Source organism: Mustela putorius, unplaced genomic scaffold (genome assembly GCF_011764305.1).
Source record: "Mustela putorius furo isolate JIRA1106 unplaced genomic scaffold, ASM1176430v1.1 tig00003909_pilon_pilon_pilon, whole genome shotgun sequence".
NCBI lineage: Eukaryota > Metazoa > Chordata > Mammalia > Carnivora > Mustelidae > Mustela > Mustela putorius.
In genome coordinates, this window is record NW_025422057.1 from 13,858,059 (window position 1) to 13,877,751 (window position 19,693).

The following is a 19,693-nucleotide window of genomic DNA, read 5'->3' on the forward strand; positions in this document are numbered from 1 at the left end:
AACCATAGACTTGGCAGGTGAGCGCAGACAGCGACATACCTTGTATAAGAATACTCTTCTGGATCTTTTGCGCTCTGGGCCACATGTACGTATTAATTTTTTTTAAGCCCCTCTTACCTCATGCCATGGGCAGGCTTTAATCTAACTAATGATTGCTCTAGGGCGCCTGGGTGGCTCAGGTGTTAAGCCTCTGCCTTTGGCTCAGGTCATGATCCCAGGGTCCTGGTATCAAGCCCCACATCGGGTTCTCTGCTTGGCAGGAAGCCTGCTTTTCCCTCTCCAACTCCCCATGCTTCTGTTCCCTCTCTTGCAGTGTCTTTCTCTGTCAAATAAACAAATAAAATCTTTAATAAATAAATAATGATTGCACTGAGTTAGCTCTGCTGGAGGCTGTTTTGACATAGGGTCACTTCTTCCCCTAACATGTTAAGATTTATTTATTTATTTATTTGACAGACAGAGATCATAAGCAGGCCGAGAGGCAGGTAGAGAGAGAGGGGGAAGTAGGCTCCCTGCTGAGCAGAGAGCCCGATGTGGGGTTCGATCCCAGGAACCTGGGATCATGACCTGAGCTGAAGGCAAAGGCTTTAACCCACTGAGCCACCCAGGCGCCCCTCCCCTAACATGATAAAAGCTGGGTGGGCAACACATGGGAGCAAGGATGACCTTATCAGATAGGAGAGACATTCCTTATCTAAGGAAACAAAATACTAACAGGCCCCACAATGTGCCCTGAGAGAGAGAGATGGTGGCAGGGGAGGGCTGGTGGCAGATTTCAGGTGTTACCTCTGGTCAAACGTGGCCTCAGTCCCACAAATCGTTTCTGAAATGTGACCCCAGAACACGGAGAATGTCAAATTAACACCTGAACGTCCAACGGAGGGCATTAAAAAATTTATTACAGCTAAGACACAAGAGAGAGGACCACATTTTTTAACAAGGGTAAAGAGATTGTAAAACATCTTCTTGGACCGTCTCACTGCTACAGAAATTGTACCTGTGGAGGAAAATATTTTGAGCATGAGACTCATTGACACATGGAAATGGGACCTCAGGGGAGCAGTTAACCAGTCCCCGGGACTCTGATCCCTCAGACCCAAGGGCTTTTTGACACTGAACAGAGTCCAGATGATTCTCCATAAGCAAAACCCCTCAAAGAATGTCCTCTTCTCCTGTGGCTTCTTAATGAGCTATGAGAATGAATCAGCTGAGTCAGGCCAAGGATTTTTTTTTTCCCCAAAACCAAGAGAGTCTTTGATGCTCTGGTAGGCCTGCACTTGTAGGCCTGACACTGTGTCCCCAAGGGTGCCCTACCCTGCCCGCAGGGGACTTTCCCTATAGAGTCAAGATCATGAATGTTCTTCTTACACTGCTTCTGGAAACATAAAATGTGGAAGCCACTCTGGAAAGGCAGTCTGGCAGTTCTTCTAGAAGGAAAACCTCAAGTTCTCCTATGACCTAGTGATTCTGCTTCTATATATGCAAAATAAATGAAAATGTATGTCCACACGGAGACTTGGATACAAGCGACAGTATTCATAAAAGCCCCAAAGTGGAAACCACCCAAACATCCGCCAACTGATGAATGGATAAATAAACTGTGGTCCATCTAGATGATCTTATTTGGCAATAAAAAGGAACGACTAAACCAGACTGATACAGGCTGCACACGGAGGAGCCTTGCAGACACTGTGCTGTGAAAGAAGGCAGACTCGAAGGACTGTATCTTATATGATTTCTTGTGTCTGGAATGTCCAGAGCAGGAAAATCTAGAGACAGAAAATAGACTAGGGTTGCCTAGGCCTGCGCAAAGGGATAGGGAGATGAGCGGGTGATGGCTAATGGGTGTGAGGTTTCCTTTTGGGGTAAGGAAATGTTCTACAATTGCGAAGATGATGGTAAACTCAGTGAATATGCTGGAAGTCCCTGAATGGCATGCTTTACATGGGTTGAATTGTATGGTACGGGAATGAGCTCTCAATAAAGATGCTTTAAAAAAAAAAAAAAAAAGACTGGGAAGGGTTGTCACTCCTGAGCAGTGAAGCCTGGTTGGGACTGGATTGTGGCTGGTACCCAGACATGAGATGCAGGGTACACCTGGCCTCTTCCTGCCCTGGTGGTATCTCTGGCTAGAGAATCTGGCTGACCACCCAGCCTTCCTCGGGGCTCGGCTTCAGAATGTAGCTCCTTGATGGGGGACCCCTTATGTGAGGGGCTGACTTTGGTACTTGCAGTATATCAGGTGTGGGCTCTACTGTACTTGAAAAGAGTGACTCCATCCAACCGCCACCTCATGACTCTGAGATCCAGACTATTCTGCAATGCACCCACCACCAGCCCTGACTGATTCTCAGCTCCACGTCTGGGTGTAGAAGGGCCCCAAGGCAGGGGCTGGCTGTCAGAAGACCTGTGTCCAAGTCTGGGCTGCGCTAATGCTTGTGCTCTGCTCTTGAGTGTACAGAGGAAGGTGACATCTGATCCTTCCAGCAACACTCAGAGGAATCGGGATTAGTATGGCTGACCTCCAGCGCAGTTAAATGATGCAGCTGAGCAAGGTCTTGGTGTGTGTTTTTGAACACATTTTGAGGTCTAGTCGTCTTTCCTCCAGCTTCCTTGTGTGGCCCTAGACAAGCTGCATGACTCTCCGTATCTGGCTTTCCTCATCTTAAAATGAGAGCAGCTGAGAGGGGATACCTAAGTTTCCTTCAGACCTTAACAGCCTGTTATTTTATGATGATCTTCTTGAAGGTGGCCTTCTTCCTTCAGTATTTTAAATACAGTTATATCCTCTTCCGGCCCTGACCAAGTAAGATTCTGTTCCCTTGAAGGAGAAGAGAATGCCCCTGTGAGGGAGATCCTAACCCAGTTTCTATCCTTTTCATACCACAGTCCCCAAACAAACTGGTTTACATTAATAACAGCTCCCCAACTGGAATGAACTTCGAGATTTCCTACAAGTTCTGCCTACGCATTTATCTCATTGTTCAAGGTCAAACAGTCTCACGTTCCCCTATTTCTCAAATCTATGCCTTATAACTTGCTGATGCCTTGCTCCATTTGGGTAAGGGAAATGATATTTGATCTTTCAAAGTGAATCAGAAGGCTGCATGAGGAGTTGAGATGAATAGTGGGGTAGGTAATGGCTGGATGGCCAGAAGACTGGCTAGATGGCTCATGGATGAATGGATGGGTAAGCGGTTCAGCAGATGGACAGAAAGGGAGCAACGAACGGCTGGGCAGACTGTCACCCAGATGGGCAGGCAGGTGACTGGATGGATGGATAGATGGGTGGATGGATGTGTAGCTAGATTGGTAGGTTAATATAGACACTAAGATGTAGGTAGAATAAGAGATACGTACTCAGTCCCATTTTCACCACTTTGCACGGTGATTTGCGAAGCCCCCAGCTTGGTCCGGAAAAGATTTATCACATGGTTATTCCAGAGGAACTTAACCTTCTGGATTTTTCCAACATTGAGGTCCATATCAATGTCACGCATATGATTTGCATGTGGTTTTAGGGAGCCTCTGAAAGCACAGACATAGAATGTTGTCTCAGCTGGATGTATGGATACATAGGATGATAACAATGGCTGCTGTTGGTTTCTGCAAATACCTTGAACGACTTCATGGACATCCAGGAGCTGCTAAAACACTAATATATTTGTGAAGCACACATCTGTTAAAAAGGATAGGACTCTAGATTTCTACTGTCTTAATTTGTCCTTAGGGGAAATCAAATATTTGAGGAGGCATATTAACCTTATAATTATACTATAAGACTAATTAATGTAACGTCTTATGTTTAAAGATGTATGGGGCTCAGCAGAGATCTTCTGTTAGGATTTCATTTGGGGCATAGAAAGTTGTCAAAAAGCTTCAACTTAACATGAAAAGTATTATGGAAAAGTTAGTATAAAAAAACACAATATAATTTCACAGCCCACTCATGCATTCATCCAACACATATTTACCAAGCACTTCATCTGCCCAGCAAAAGCTAGGGGCTGAGGCTACCACCAGAGCAAGAAGGTAGGTACGCTTGTGTAGGGGGGTGGAGAGTACAGATGTTGGGGGTAATTGCCACATAAATATACCTTACTAGAAGAGAATTTGATACCATAAAACCAAAGTTGGAAAGCCATGACTGACCTTCCAAAAGAAGTTAGCACATATCTGATCTTAAGTAGTGAAGTCCCCCTCTGGGCCTCACTCTTCTCATCTGCAAAATGGGATCACTGGGTCAGATGCCAAGATTTTCCTCCATCTCTGACATTCTAGGATTCAATGGTTCTCTCTAATAGATGGCCAGATTTAGGAAGCATTTTATGCCCAATCTCTTATGAATACTCAATGATGAAAAATCTGACCATTTCACGTTACTGTCAAACTTACTTGAAAATTTCATATTGTTTTGAGTTTCTGTTACTTCCATACAAAGCAATCCTGATGTACCCACTCGTTTTCTTTTTTCCAGCCAGCGTGACGGATACCCTGTATCTCCAACCTGTCCGAAGACATATAATCAGTTCAATGAACTCATCTTGTTGGGGAAAAAAAAAAAAATCATCCTATGGAAGGATTCTCGCTCCTAGCTCTGCATCCCCAGCCTGAAATGTCAATAGTGCCAAGGTAGAGAAACCCTAATCTAGAGCTCTCTCTGAACATTCACACGTCCACAGATTAAGTTTATGAAAGAACATCCAAGCTTCTTTTCCCTTCCACAAAGAGCGTGTGCTATATTCTCTGTCTCCGCCCATCCCCTCCCCAGACTGATCTGCCACCCTTCTCTACCCGACCCTGTGTTCTGGAAGGCCACCCCCTCCAGGGATCTCACCACTGGCGTTCAGTTGAGTTCAGCTGATAAGAGACTTACACAGGAGATGGGAAGGCAGGAGAAAAGGGAGGGGGGAACCCATGTCTCATGCTCCCCTGCTACCTCCTGGCTCTGGTACCAGATGTCTGGTGGTAACTTCCCCTCTGGGAAGCGTGCCACTCCAGGAGCCCCACAACCACCCGATGCTGGGCTCCTCCACATCCCTTGATTAATCCTTTAACCCCGACCACACCTCTTAAAGTAGACCCTTCAATAAAGTTTCTTCATTTGAACTATGTCACTGAGTTTTCTCTCCTGTTGGGACCCTGAGTGATACACTTCGTTTGCATTTGTTGTATTGATACATGTTTTTTTGCCCATTTGCCTTTTCGCTTACTAGAGAGGATTTCTCTCTTCAGTACATAGAGCTATCTCCTTGCTTTTAACAGTTCACAGAGTAGCTGGTTGTCTACCAATTGGTGGACATCTAGGTTTCTCCTTGCAAACTTTTGGTGTTAAAAACAATGCTGCAGTGAATATCCTTGAGCACACCTTCTTGGCAAGCGTTGTCCCAAGATACGTCTGAGAAATGGAATGTCTGGGTTGAAGGAATATGCACAGGAGACGTTACAGACTGCCCACCTGTTGTCCTCTATCATAAGTATTGTGAGGATTACAGGAGATACTACACGGGAAAAGTGCTATATAATTTTTTAAATTTAAAACTCCCTTGAAAAATAATGCTCTTCTATTCAGCCACCATGTATTATTACTTATGACAAATGAATGATGATGTTACTATCTTGTACTTTTTTGGTGAGAAGCTGGGCAAAACAACACAAACACAATGTGTGTATATGTGTGGGTGTGTGTATGCATGCGTGATTATGCAGGGAGACTAGAATGACAGATGATCACGGCCATGTCTTGACTTACAGGGATTTTGCCCCACATGACCCTGTTCTTCTGTTGATGGATTCACCCTTCTGGCTTCCGGGGTGGATGAACATGTGACCAGCCTGTGCCAATCACTGCACTTCACTCTGTTGATCAGGCTTATTGGTTAAATAATGCCCTTCTTTTACAGCTAAGCTGGTTGGAGTTGTTTCTGTCCTGACTAATTAGGCTGGTACACCTTCCAAATTATTTGCAAGAGTTTTTAAATGAGTAAAATGGAAACTTACGAGTAAAGTTACCACTGTCTCCTGTGTTCAGGAAAAAGGTTTGCCCCACGGCACTGGTTTTCCCCTGAAACCGGTCAGCGTAGTGCCCCATTTGGGGGCATCCTCCAGTTGGACAAGGGAAACAGCTACTCTGGTGAAAAAACATAATTTGATTATTAGTGGTGGGCTTTGGCTGACTCAACCTATCAAGTAATTCATCTTCCCATCCATCCTCCTATTTATCTACCCATGTACCCCTCGATCCCCCAACCACCCATTCAACCATCCACCCATCCATTCTTCCACCCCTCCACTGACATCCATGCACTTATCCTCAGAGTCATGCACAGAACTGTATGAAGCCCCGTTGTGTACCCAAACAAGTACCCAGAGAACCTGGAGTATAGTTGGGTAGACAAGCCATCTCCAAGGAGCAATAATGTTCAAGTCTGGAAGGGAAATGCAAGACATCTTCCAGGAGGAGTAAATGGGACCAATAAGTTCTTTCAAAAGAGCAGAGGAAGAGAAGGTCTGTGACCATCTTCACTTTAATGTGAATTATCTAACTGATCCCTTGGTGGCATTCCTCAAACACTAGCTCATTAGTGGGCGCTGGAGGAGGTGGTTTGCTCTGTTCAGATCAGACTAACATTTCAGGCTACAGTGTCACTGGTTTTCTGTTCTTTGCTCTCACCAAATCCATCTTCCATGGTGTGCACGGCTATTTTGCAATTTGGAAAGCACAAAACAAATGCTGGAGGATGTGTATATTATTATCCACACCCCCATAATAACGAGCAGGACTATGCAATGACTACTCTTGGACCCTGGGGATGGAACATGATGTCCTTTTGACCTTAACCCAAGAACGTTATAGTCAAAATCAACTTTGGAAGGAAAACGTGTGCATATAAATATATTTTTATGTTTACTTTTGAGAAAAAATATTTTGAAACTTCAAATGTTTGCATCCCCAAAGTACCAACTGGTTCAGGTAAGAAGCTCAACCTTTCATACTGGTTTGTTGTTGTGGACACTGCACTGTCACCTTGGTGGTAATCGAACCTGTGCAATGGAGAAATCTGGCAGATTTTTAAAATCTTAAGTAATCAAACTGTAAGTCATCAAATAATGAGACAGAGTGCCACTAAATGAATGTCAATGTGTCTGGTTGCATACACTGAGGACTCGACAACACCCAGTGAATCATGAAGAAATAACCAGACAAGTTCAGACTGTGGTTATTCTATTGAACACTTGGTCTGGAATCCTCACAACTGTCAATGTCTTGGAAGACCAGTGAAAGATGTAGAGCTGTTCTGGATTAAAGGAGCCCAAAAAAGGAGATCTGGCTGGCTCAGCTGGTTGAGCGTCTGACTCTTGGTTTTAGCTCAGGGCATAAGCTCAGGGTCGTGAGATCGAGCTCCACGCTGGGCTCTGCGCTGGGCCTGGAGCCTGCTTAAGATTCTCTCTCCCTCTGTTCCCTCCTTGCCTACTCATGCGCTCTCTCTCTCTTTCTCTCAAATAAGAGAGAGAGAGAAAGATTAAAGGAGACTTAAAAAGAGGCAATGCAAGAAAAAGAAGGGAAGAAGCGTAGGGAGGGAGAGAGGCAGAGAAGAGAGGGAGGGAGGAAGACAGGTAGGGAAGGAGGGAGAATGGAAGGAAGAAAAAGAAAGAGCTCTAGAGGACATCGGATATCTGGAGAAGTCTGAATACGGACAACATATTAGAAAATAGTAGTGTATCAATGCTAAATTTCTTGGACATTGTTCTATAGGAGGGTGATATTGTTCTCAGGAGATGAATGTATTTATGAGTGAAGTCTTCAGTTTGCTTTCACATAATTTAGAAGAAAACTACACATAGGCACGCATTTAAGTGTCAACAGTTGGTGCCTGTAGGTGATGGGTAGAAAGATACTCATGTGTTCTTGTTTCGACTCTTGTGCAGATTGGGAATCTTCCAGAATAAAAAGTTGGCATGGAGGGAAGGCCCAGCAGTCACGCCCCCTCCTGCCCACCCTGCTTCTGGGAGAAGTCTCTGGGAGGCTCCGACGTGCGGTCCCTCCTCCCATCAGTCATGAGGTTACAGCTGTGCTCTCTGCCAAGCCACAGGAACAAAACCCCCATCACCTACAGGGCCACCGACATCTTCCCCCGACTGGTGTGACCTACCTCCTGAAACTCATTGTAGGAGGCACACGGGTAGCCTAGGAAGCCATCGGGATTGAGGATGCTGCTGGAGTAATACTTGTAGCTTCTCAGGTGATTGCAAGCCACAAAGTCTCGGGTTCCTGAGGAAGCAAAGGCCATGGGAGCTCACCAGAGGCATTTCACTTTTAAAGGCTGAACCATTCGGACCGAGCGAGGAATTCCCTCCACAATGCACAGAGGGGTGTGAGGGCGCAGTCTGAAAGGTCTATGACTGACCTGTCAGTCAAGGGGGTTGTTTAGTAGGAGGGGTTGACCAGATGTCTCTCCTCTCCGTCCACTGTGTCCATTTGCTGGGAAGCTGCAGGTGTTGGGGAAGCTGCTACTCAAGGGCCAGCAGGTGTTGGGGAGTGGCCAGTGCTAAGGAGCACATGTGTGCAATCCTGGGGGCTGGGCAAGTAATGTAAAGGAATGATGAGGGCAGCGGGCCATGCAGGGGCAGTGAGAAATGCTATGCAGAGAGAGAGATAGGGTAATAATTGCTCAATTGCCTTTAAGGGGATCCTACACGGTCCAGTCAGTCGTTTCATGGTAAAGGCCCAGATTACTTGTTCTGATTTTTCACGAGAAGCCAGCATCTTGACTTTTCCGTGAAAATCTTTCCGTGCTCAAATGATAGCCGTGCCTTCCCACCTCTAAACAGTCACTGGGAAGGCCAGTCACTTACTGCCGGGGGCTGCCAATCTGCCTGCAGGCTGGGCCTCAGTTCACGAGCTGGACACAGCTGCTTCTGAGGGAAGCAGGCTTCCCTGTGCCTTCGGCCCCAGGCTGAGAACTCCTTCTTTCCTCCTATTCCAGGCACAAGGCAGAAGCAGTGGCCAGTATAATCGCTGTGGCCTCTGGGCACTCTGTCACTGCGTTTTATGTGCCATTTTTTTTCTTTAGACCAAAGTCCTCTTGTTTGGAAAATGGTTTTTTCACTTCTCCAGCTACTGGCTGCAAAACTTCCTACGAGGTAATCCCCGGCAACAGCAGAGGTAGCTGGGGGGTCCCTTGGGGATCGGGGCAGGGGGTCTGGTGGCTTCATCCACTACCCAGGGAGAAAGGCACATCCCTTTGCATCTGGGAAGCAGCGGTAGGATCAGCCCCCCGACCACCTTGGGCTCCATATGCTACCCACCCCCGCCCTGTCCCCAGTCCAGAAACTTCCTGCAGAAGCTGGTTCCTTGTGCTCCTCTACAAGGCTCATCACCAACAACAGAACCTGATTCATCCTGAATTGTTTCTTTCATCCGGAACTGCAGCCCTGGGATCCCAGCCCACGGAGCAAGTGGCTTTCACCGTTCCTCTCGGTCACTCGGAGCTGCACGGGATCACACACACTCCCGTGTTCATGGGCTTCTTCACTCTAACTTGTCTTTTTAATTAAACCTGGGCTCCCATTCTGGCTGGCCTGCTCAGCACTTCTGGGAGGGGGCAGGCCTTCCTGTGACTCTGGCAGGGCCTCCCAGGGAGCTCAGCAGCTGCATCCTCCACGGGGTCACTGGCGCGGAGCCCGGAGGGGGTTAAAGCTCCTGTCGCTTTAGCAACCTTGCTCTTTAACATCAACATACAGAATATAAAAATGCCATCAAAGGTCACTGAGCCTTGTATAAAGGACTGCACTGGGTGCTTGCTTTGGGCCACACCCCGGTGGGTCTGGGGGGCCCTTGACACAGTCCCTGGCTTCAGGGAACTCCCAGCTCGGACAAATAAATCCTAAAATGAAATGATCACAGACTCAAAGCCTCCACTCTCAGGGAGGACAGTGAAGCGGATCTCAGGGCTGGGCCACAGGAATAGCCGAAGGTCAGAACAAGGGCGGTGAACACAGATGATGCTTTAGCTCACCTCCTATTAGGGGCACTGAGCCCGTCCTCTCAGATGAACACAGGTCACACAAGGCTCATCCCCTAGAGCCCAGGCCTCGTTCTCCCAGCATGCTCTCCCCAAACCCGCAGAGCACGTCCCCGGACTTTGTCTTGCCACCAGCTCAGCTCTTTTCTGTACCTGGAACCCGGGCACAGTAAATGGCAAGAAAGTCTAAGGCCCTCAGATCTTTGCTTACACCCAGCAAGCAGTCCTTTAAGAAACAGGCATGGAGGACAGAAGGCCAAGGCCGGAGCTGGGTCTTTGCCGGTGAACTGGTCCCCTCCTGCCTCGGCATCTGGCCAAGGGTAAGATGGTGCCAGATGGCACAAGAGGTTGGGGCTCTGCAGCCAGAAGTTGGGCTTAAATCTAGGGGACCCTTGGGCAAGTTTTATACCTGTACTGACCCCGTTTCCTTGTCTGTAAAATGGGACTGATCAGAGTAAAGACCTCAGGACATGGCCATGGAAATGCCCGGCACCGAGCACACCCTGTTTCTCCCCAAGTGGATGGCAGCTGTCTTGCTTCTCTACTTACATACCTTCCCACAGGCCGTCTATGTCAACAATGGTCGAAAGACTGTTTTTCTGACACCCAGGCATTTGCTTTCCTCCATTTGGATAGAAGTCCAGATGGCCCACCTTTTGGCTCATTCCAAAACCTGAAATATTAGAAGCAAAGGGGAGCAGGGAGGTGAGTGGCCCTAACGTTAGGGTGTGGCCACAGACAGTGTTGGCTCCTTCCAGCCACAGCGAGAACCTTCTTGGCCAATTCTCTCCTCGGCCTAGCCATGCTGTCTGTGACTCTGCAGAAAGTGCTCAGAAATGGGCATTTGGCAAGAAAAGAAGGGAGGAGAGCACACAGGAAGAGAGAAGAGCGGGAAGCTGGGCTCCGGGCGTGCTTGCACATAGGTGTATTTGTATGTATGTGTGTGTCTGTCTGTCTTGGGGAGACCCTAAGCAGTACCGTCAGGCCCTGATACCACTATGTACCAGGAGCTGCATATCAGGGCTGGTGCAGCTTTTCTTCCTGTAATTCATTTAATAATTTTGACTTTGATGTTCTTTTGTTCTACTGAGATCATATTCCATTAGATCGCTATATTGAGAGCCCAGAGCAATGGTAGGAGTTTTGGTTTTTGAGGCATTCAGATTTGGGATCACAGCCTATTCTACTTATAGACTTCACTGTCATGTTCGGCAATTACTTGACCTTGTGAGGCCTTTGCCCCTTGGCGATGAAATCGTAATAGTAATACCTACGTTTTAGGGTTGTTCTGATTAATGAGCTAATGTGTACACAATACTCAAAGAAGCATATGGTAAGTATTCAATGAGTGATATAATTTTCATTAAAAAATACTTTCATTGGCAGTTTTCATGAGTGGTTGTACAAGAAAATCATGAAAAAAGAACATTTCTTTAGAAGAACCAGATAAAAGGATATATATCATCTCCAAAAAAACAAACGATAACCATAGCTTTGACAAAAGAAGTTAAAAAAAAATTCAAAAATTAACATTTGCATTTTGCAAATACAGGTCAAACATCAAGAAGAAATTTAACTGTCCCTCTGGATATTGGTAGACCAGAAAGGACTAAAGTTTGGAAGACTGGTGAGGCCGTTCCAGGCTGTAGAAGTGTTTCAGGCTCACCTGGGCTGGCAGGCCGATCCCACGGGCGCTGTCCTGACTGTCTATCTGGGGCTGGGGCCCGAGGTCTTCCTGTGGTTGGCCTTTTTGAATATCACCCTGGAGGTATGCATGTGGGGTACACCTGGACCCACTCCATCTGTCTCAGCTGGTCACCAGGAGGTGCAGGGAGGAACTCACCTAGGAAGGGGATGATCGGAGCAGAATCCGTATGGATCACATCCACAAACATGGCATCAGATGGGTCCAGCCGAACCTCCTCAGGCGTGCCCTGGAAGCATGGCTGTGCGGGGTCCAGTCCTGAAATCGGGGAGCGGGGTAGTCAGACCGCATTCTAACACAATACAGGCTCTAAACCGTCTACCCACAAAATCTATGGGGATTCCTGGGCCAGGAGTCCCAGAGCCCAGAAGCCGTGATTTGGGGAATTGAGTCTGTAGCTCCTAGTCTGCTTAGGAGAGAGGACTTGAGACAGAAAGGCTAAAAGTGGGGTCACTGACTGTCAACGAACATCCAGAAGTCCCCAGTGCCTGACTCCGAGCACGATCTAGGGGGTCCCCTTGCCCCCTCATGTCCTTTGTCCTTTTTACCCTCACCCGTTCCTATGTGGCCACAGCTCTCCAAGACTGCAAGCTCCCGGGCCTCTCCCGGCTCCACCCAATCCCCAGTCCCCAGTCCCCACACTGTCCTCTGTGGCTGCTTCTGCGTTCCCCAGCCTGCTGTTCACTTCCCCACAGCCTCCCCTAATCAATCTGTTCTCTCCAAGACGGCTCAAACACCACCCCCTCAGGGAAAACTTAGCCTCTCCTTTCTCAGTGCATGCCACCCACAGGGTATAGGGTTATTTTGTGTTTAATTAATTTCGCTCTGAATTTACTTGCCTACTTAACTCTCTGCCTCCTGGACCAGACTGTGGGTCTCCCGAAACGGGCTGTGGCTGATTCGTCTTTGAAGAGAGGCAGAGGGTGGAACCCACAGGGTTCCAGGCACCACAGGACTCAGGGACCTGTATTTAGCCCTGGTTTTCTGCTCAAGGTCAAACACCTGTCCGTTCTGACCCTCAGTTTCCTTGTCTGGAAGGTGGAATAACAACCACTCTCTTCTTACAGGGTTATTGTAAAACTCCCATGAAAAGATGAAAGAGAAAGGACTTTGCAAACAGAAAGCTTCTACAGTAACATGAACTATAATGCCCCCACCCCTCACCCGACCCCAGCACAGGGCCCTGAGCAAAGGAGACACCCATTTCAGGGTGCATTGAACTGTTTGCCAAAGCCACGTGCTGATTCGCCTGCACAAAATGAATAGTTGTCTGTGTCTGCCTCGTGTGCGCTCATTTTGCCAAGTGACTCATTCATTTATTCAGCATTTACTGAGCACTTCCCATGGAGCAGGTTTCAGGTGACCACTTCTCACTCTCTGCCTGTGCGTGGCCCAGCATTCCTATTTGTGGAACTGACACACTAATTTTAAAAAATCAGTTGTTGTTGTTATTATTGTTATTATTATTATTATATTACTCTTGCAACAATAACCCTGAAGTTTTAAATTCTCAGTCAAGTATTCCCTAACGAAATCATGGACAGCGACTTTTGGAGTCTGGCGGGGGCAGCCCCTACAGCCTGCTCCCGCTGGGCCTGCCAGGGCGCTCTGCCCGGGCTCCCGCGTGCGCCGCGCTCGCCTCTCGCCCACTCCGCCCCCACCGTACCCCCGGCCCCCACCCCAGTCCCCCACCGCCCCCTCCCGAACCCGGTCGGGGCCGCGCGCCGCGCACCTGTGATCCTGCCCGCGTGGCCGCCCAGCCTCCTGCCCGCCTCGGCCGCCGCGTGCGCGCCCAGGCTGTGGCCGATGAGGTGCACGTTCTCGGGGCTGTAGCCCAGCACCGTCTGCGGACGGATGGCGCGTCAGGTCCCGCCGGAGGGCGGGGATGCGCGCACGAGCGGGGCGCGGGGCGCGGGCTGCAAATTCCGGAGGGGACACCTCTAGCACGCCGGCAGGGACTGCACGACCTGACCCCAAAGTCTGCATGGCCCGCGGGCCGGCTCGTGCGCGGGGCAACAGTGCTGACCAGCGGCCACGGAGTCAACTGCAGGCGACCCGGGCGGGGACCAGACGTGGGCTGCCTGCTGCCACCCACACCCCCGCCTCCGCGGGGCCACCTCCCCTGGACCCTGGAGGGGGTCGGGTCTGTCGGGGAAAGGGCGGGTAGTGGGCCCGGCTCTGCGATTCTCCAGAATAGACCTTCCAGAAGGCTGTAAGGGGCCTTCCCGCCTGGGCTGTCTGAGAATGAAGCCTCATCTGGTGTCCCAGCGTGCTCTGGAATTCCCAGAAAAGCCTACAGGGAAGGCTTTCTTCCAGAAGGAGAAACTGAGGCTCAAAGAGTTTAGTTCGCCTCCAGCCCCATAAGTAGGAGTCTTCAGGACAATCCAGGAGGGAGAAAAGGGACACCTGCACCTTAGAAAAGGTCCTGCTTGGGCTTTTAAGCCCAGCCCCAGCCCCAGGGGTCTTTAGGCTGCCTCTTAGGGGGAAGGTGGTGTTCGGGGGAGAGGGGGCCCTCTCTCCCCGCTCCCCACAGGATGTGGCCCAGGCAGGGTTTTACCGATAGACTTTGTATGAAGAAAGCTATCTCTGCTCCCACCACGCGAATGTTGTGGACAGCTTGGGTATATTTGGTCTTTGCCCCTCGTTTCCAGTCCACAGAGATGCAGTTTACCTTCTCCACTTTAAACATATTCTGGGGATGACAAGCAAGAGGGAAAGACCGATTTACCAACAACGACAAACTGTACACTCCAGAGATAGGCATCCACACCCGTCAAGCACAGAGCTGTGCCAGAGCTCTAATATTTCCTTGCACATGTCCAAACTTCTGCCACGTCACTATTGATTGGGTGTGTTTATCCCCACTTAACAGATGTGGAAACTGAGGCCCGGAATGGATTAAATGACTTGTCTAAGGTCTCACAGATACTTAGTGACACAGCCAGATCAAAAAGATCACTTCCTACATCAGGGGTTAGACTATTACAGTAGGGCCACATCCACTGCTTTTACCAATAAAGTTTTATTGGAATGAGCCATGCCCATTTGTTTACTTAACTGTTTACCTCTGTTTCTGAGCTGAAGCAGAGTTGAGTTGAAACACTATGACCCAAATTGAACACAAATGGTAAAGTGTCTGCTACCTGGTTCTCTACAGGAAAAGTTCATGGACCCCTATCGTAGATAGTCCAAGCCCTGGGTAGTGCAGCTGTTATGTACCCAACAGTACTCTGGGTGTTCTAGCCTGACCCCGGCTCCTGATTTGGACAGTGCAGATATAGAACATTCCCAACAGCGAAGAATGTTCTATTGGATAGCAAAGCTCTATACGCAGATTCAAGTTGCTTTCCTGTCTGGGACTTTCTGACTGGACCCTGGTTCCTTTCAGCCTCGAGAGGAGCTGATTGGCCAGAAGTTGTTGTGTTGGGAGAACTTGACAATGGATACCCGGGGAACCCGGGCTTTCCTTGGTGGTTTTTGCAAAGGAGGGTTCTTTCCCTATTTCCTTTCCCAACTTCAGGAACGCTGGGGCTGTGGGGATTGCATCTGGGTGCTGATCTCTGTCTGGAGTGGCTAGGTGCAGGGTGGTGGGGGGCCCCTACCTTGCACATGTTCAACAGCCAGTTCTCTTCCCCCTTGTCTATGAAGCCGTGGATGATAAAGCGTGTCTTGCGGTCCAGTTGGAAGTTGGAAGCCTCGACAGTGGCTAGATCAGTGGCCGTGATCAGCTGGTTTAATAACAAAAAAAGTGCTAAGCAAATGTCTGAAGAAGGATCACAAAGTAAAAACAGCACCGTGGCCATGTCCAAGCAGACTCCCAGCTGGGAGCAGGGCATTGGTCCCCTAGAACCCCACAGTGGGCGACCTCACGGACCTATAGATAGACACCAGCTCTCTGAACTCTCTCAGGGAGAGCGGGGAGCTACGTGGATCCTGAGCATGTCCCTCCTGGTCACTTCTGACCACCTGTAGGAAGCCTGTCCTGCTTCCACCTAACAGGCCTTCTGGGAACTGAAGGGTCCCCCAGGGGTCCCTACCTTTTGTCTTTTGTGGCTATGTATTACCTCTTTCCATCTGTCCTCTAGCTCCTCGAGAAGGATTTACTGTTCCCCACTCTACTCCACTGAGGGCTTCTCTCCCTCCCCAGCCTGGTGCAGGAAAAAGACAGACCCTCTCCGGGAATGCCAGGCCTGGGCTTCTCGAACATAAAAGCCACACATACTTCCCCGGGAGCAGGCTGCTGCTGGGAAGCTTCTGCAGGTCTGTGCACGAGTGTGTGTGGATATTAGTTTCTGGGTTGGGCGTCCATAGATTTTATTATTTATGCATAGTGGTCTGTAATCCTGAGAGCTAAGTTGGCTCTAGGTCTACCAATGGTGAGGAAGCCTCATCTGGAACATTCCAAGGCTGTGCATTTTTTTCTTGGACAACCACGTGAAGGCTCCAGTGGAGGCAACCCAGTACACCCACCACGCAGTGTTTCCACGCCCACTCTTACTTGGAAGTTGTTCGGATTTTCATTTGTGTACAGGAGAAAGCGGGTGTCAATGTCCTTGGGATCCCAGGGAAATAACTTTAAAGGCCGCTGAAGGGTCCCGCACCATGGCTTTTCATCGGGAAAGCAGCCAAGATGTCCATAACAGATCTCCTTTCCTGGGGCAGGAAGAGCAACAAACAGGGCCCTTGTGAGGTTCTGGAAAGAAGCCCTGTGTTCTCAGCTACACAAGAGGATTCTTCAGGGTGAGCCCAGGGCTGGCTCTGGCCAACACTGGTCTTCACCTTTGCTGGCCATTGTTCCCCAAACTTCCGTGGTGATGGGAATCACCTGGGGACTGGGAGTGACTATACCTGTCGCATCTACACAATCACAGACCCTCCCTCAGAGACTCTGATGCCCCTCACTCCCTAGGATGGGGTGTGGGAATAGCATGTTTAATGCTATGTAACCCTTATCCTCTGGCCAGTCAGGGAATCACTGAGAATTCCTGGGGCCCTTCCACCTTAAAACTATTTCAGGAAAACTACCTTAAAACTACCCAGGAAACTCCCAGATGGTCTTGGACTTCTGTTCATCAAACATCAGGTAATTATCCCAAGTGTGAAATCTGTGGCTCGGTGCTTCCTGATTCCCCTTGACTTCTGCATTATAACCACCACCAGCCAAAGCCAGCTGTAGGCATGCATGGGCATTGGTCCTATTCATAAAGCTCCATGTCATCCTTTTACACACACTTTTGCCCCCAATTATGCTCTGCCATTTCAGATTATAATTCACCTTAAAAGGTGAATTTTCTAAGAACGGGGATGATTTCTTGCTGCATCACACGGTGTGTAGTAGGGCTCCAACCCGCACAACTGATGAGGGCTTAACCGTAAATGCTGGTCCTTTCTGTGCCTACAAGATGCGCATTTCCACTAGCAGTTGTCACAGGGGGCGGGAGAGGGGGACATAATCAAATCCGGAGGGTTGCAGTGGGTCTCTGTCTTAGGCTTCCTCAGCTCCTAAACTGGTGGGGCCAAATGTTGGCCGATAATTCAAAACTGGTGACGGTTAATACTTGTTTGCTGGGCTTCAGAGACCATGCTAGCAATTTAACAGTATTATCCCACTAAAGACTCAAAACAGCCCCATGAGTAAGGAATTTGTATTATTGCTCCCATTTTACAGATGAGGAAACCAAGGCACAGGGGGAGGGGCAGCGGTGGAGCCCGGATCCGAACCTGCGAAGTTTAATTGGGAATAAAGCTAGGTGTTGAGGAGATCAGGTTCAAACCCTGACCTGAGAGAGAGGAAATCCAACAGGGAAGGAGGGACTAAAATAGCTCTTGCTTCAGGTGCCAAATGCAGGGGCTCGGGGGCCTGGTTAGGACACCTGGACTGTTGGGGGAAAGTGGGGACGTGCTAGAGGGCATCGAGCTGGTGAATGGTGGCGGCCCTGCTTCATGAAGGAGTTTTGTGGAATCTTGTGTAGGGGGCTCAGAGGAGGGAAAGCCTGGGAGAGGCAGGGGTGTGGAGTGGGGCAGTGCAGGGGCAGGGCACCTGGGGCGGTCAGAGGCAGTCTAACCTCTGACAATAGTGGAAATTAAGGCAAAAGTGAGGAGATGGGGGCTAGGAGGTGACGTCTGAGCCTGGTTTGGAAAAAGTGAGTTTGAGGCATGGTGGGGGGTCCTAGAGCTCAGGAGGGTGGAAGGCCAGAGGCTAGGCAAGGGGGAAGCCCCAAAGCAGAGAAAGAAAGGGAGGGACTTTGGGGGGCTGCCCAGGTTTGGGGCAGGAGGTGGCAGCAGGCCAGCAAAGGGGACCAGAGGGCCCAGAAAGACCTGAGATGCATCCGCACCCATCCCAGACTCTGCTGTCGGGAGCCAGGTCTCGTTACAGGGCTGGGATGGGTAGGAAGACCCGGAGCGGCTAGGGACAAGCGAGGGACACCAGGGGGAGGAGTCTAGGTGCAGAAGGAAGGCCCAGTTAGGGACCGGAGGAGACCATGTCTGCAGTTGTGGGAAGCACTCTCCAGCAGGGTCTGGGGGGGCCAGCCAGGCAGGGAAGGGTTCTGCGTGATGGGAGGAAGTGAGGGAGAGAGGGAGAGAGCCCCCAGAGGGCACCTGTGAGGTAGACCTCTGTGAGGTGGGGTGATGGGCAGTAGGCAGTCTGGAGGTCCCAGGGGGCTGTGGCGGCAAGGGAGGTTACTTCTGTTTGAGGACAAGTAGACCTTGGCTTCTGTATCTGAATCTGGACAGAGGCCAGGTGCTGGGGAGACAGAGACCCTGTGAGGGGAAGGAGTGGGGGCCGTGGGCGGGAGCGTGGGCTCACTTGGCAGGCCTGTCCCACCATGTCAGCTCTGTGACATTAGTCTGCAGACACGCGCTTTGGCTACTGGACGGACTGAGGATGTGGGGGGCCTGCCCAGACCGCCTCCCCCTCCCCTTGCCCCAACAGCTGCCACCTCTCCCACCCCCCTCACCGCCCCAGAGCCTCTGCAGGAGGAACAGGACAGAGCAGGAGGATTACCCGGGATTATATGTGACAAGAACATTGCCACAGAGGCAACCCTCCTTGAATGATAGCAGTTCGGTTTTTCTTGAAATAATGTAATGCTGTTGTTCTTGGTGGCGGTAATCCCGATGATAGTGTCTCCGGCGGCCTCACCCAAAGGCCAACCCAGACACCGTCCCTTGTCCCCTGAGGGACGGTAACAGCATCCTCACCTCTGACTGTGGCCAGCAGGAGAAGGCCGATGGTCCAGGAAGGCAGCATCTACGTGGAGGAAAACAGACACACAGACACCCCTGGGCACAGGAACGAGGCTGGCGGTTGCTCAGCCCAGAGAGGGCAGGAGGCCCGGGAGCACAGGGTGTGTGGAACCGAAGTCCAGTGCCTGGGCCCTCTGGGGCTTCCCCTGGGGCTCCCCCTGGGGCTCCCCCTGGGCGTCCCCTGAGTCTGAGGCCTCACATGGCATTGGGTGGCCCTGCTCTGAGGGCCCCGGTTTCTGGGTCTCCCCCCCACAGTGACTCCCCTCGCCTTCTGGGCCGCGTCCCTCTGGCAGCCCCAGCCCCCCCAGGATCCGGGCTGTGACTTACTGGGCAACACCAGGGCGTCGTCTCCCAGCCCGGCCAATTGGCTGTGGCTTTTATATGCAGGCCTCCCCTTTGGACTCCCAAGATGGGCGGAAGGGAGGGCTCCATAGGGCTGTGCACCTGCGTGCTTGGAACGTAGGTTATCAGGAACACATGACACAGACACACAGCAACACATTCGGCCAGCTCGGCAGTACGACCCAGATGCTCAAAAGAGGAAAACGAACAGGCTCCACTCCGGCTTTGTTTGGAAACAAACAGGGTCTATTTTAAGACCCTTTCTGAGCTGTACCTTGACCTAGAGATAAGAAGGTCACTTCCTTTCAAGGCTGAGAGGAGGGCCTGGGTGAACAGCCAGGTGCCGCCCTGCCATTTTTCTTCAAATTGACGT

General features: G+C 50.1%; 1 protein-coding gene across 1 annotated transcript; it reads right to left on the reverse strand.

Moving 5' to 3' along the window:
• Nucleotides 1-879: 879 nt before the first annotated feature.
• Nucleotides 880-19,532, reverse strand: LOC101673471 (pancreatic lipase-related protein 2). Its single transcript, XM_004751858.2, has 13 exons — nt 19,306-19,532; nt 18,934-18,982; nt 16,229-16,383; nt 15,333-15,458; nt 14,288-14,422; nt 13,463-13,574; nt 11,869-11,988; nt 10,579-10,698; nt 8,154-8,272; nt 6,001-6,130; nt 4,396-4,507; nt 3,361-3,528; nt 880-997 (listed from the first exon to the last, which is right to left on the reverse strand). The coding sequence occupies exons 1-13, from the start codon at nt 19,408-19,410 to the stop codon at nt 934-936; spliced, it is 1,515 nt and encodes a 504-aa protein (XP_004751915.1). The 5' UTR covers nt 19,411-19,532; the 3' UTR covers nt 880-933.
• Nucleotides 19,533-19,693: the final 161 nt, after the last annotated feature.

What these genes read in the sequence shown, in the direction of transcription:
- LOC101673471 (XM_004751858.2), bottom strand. Translation starts at nt 19,410, where the DNA reads ATGGAGCCCTCCCTTCCGCCCATCTTGGGAGTCCAAAGGGGAGGCCTG. An exon ending in CGACGCCCTGGTGTTGCCCA is followed by an intron (nt 18,983 to 19,305) that starts GTAAGTCACAGC and finishes TCCTCCACGTAG; the next exon opens with ATGCTGCCTTCCTGGACCAT. An exon ending in GGCTGTTGAACATGTGCAAG is followed by an intron (nt 14,423 to 15,332) that starts GTAGGGGCCCCC and finishes TGTCATCCCCAG; the next exon opens with AATATGTTTAAAGTGGAGAA.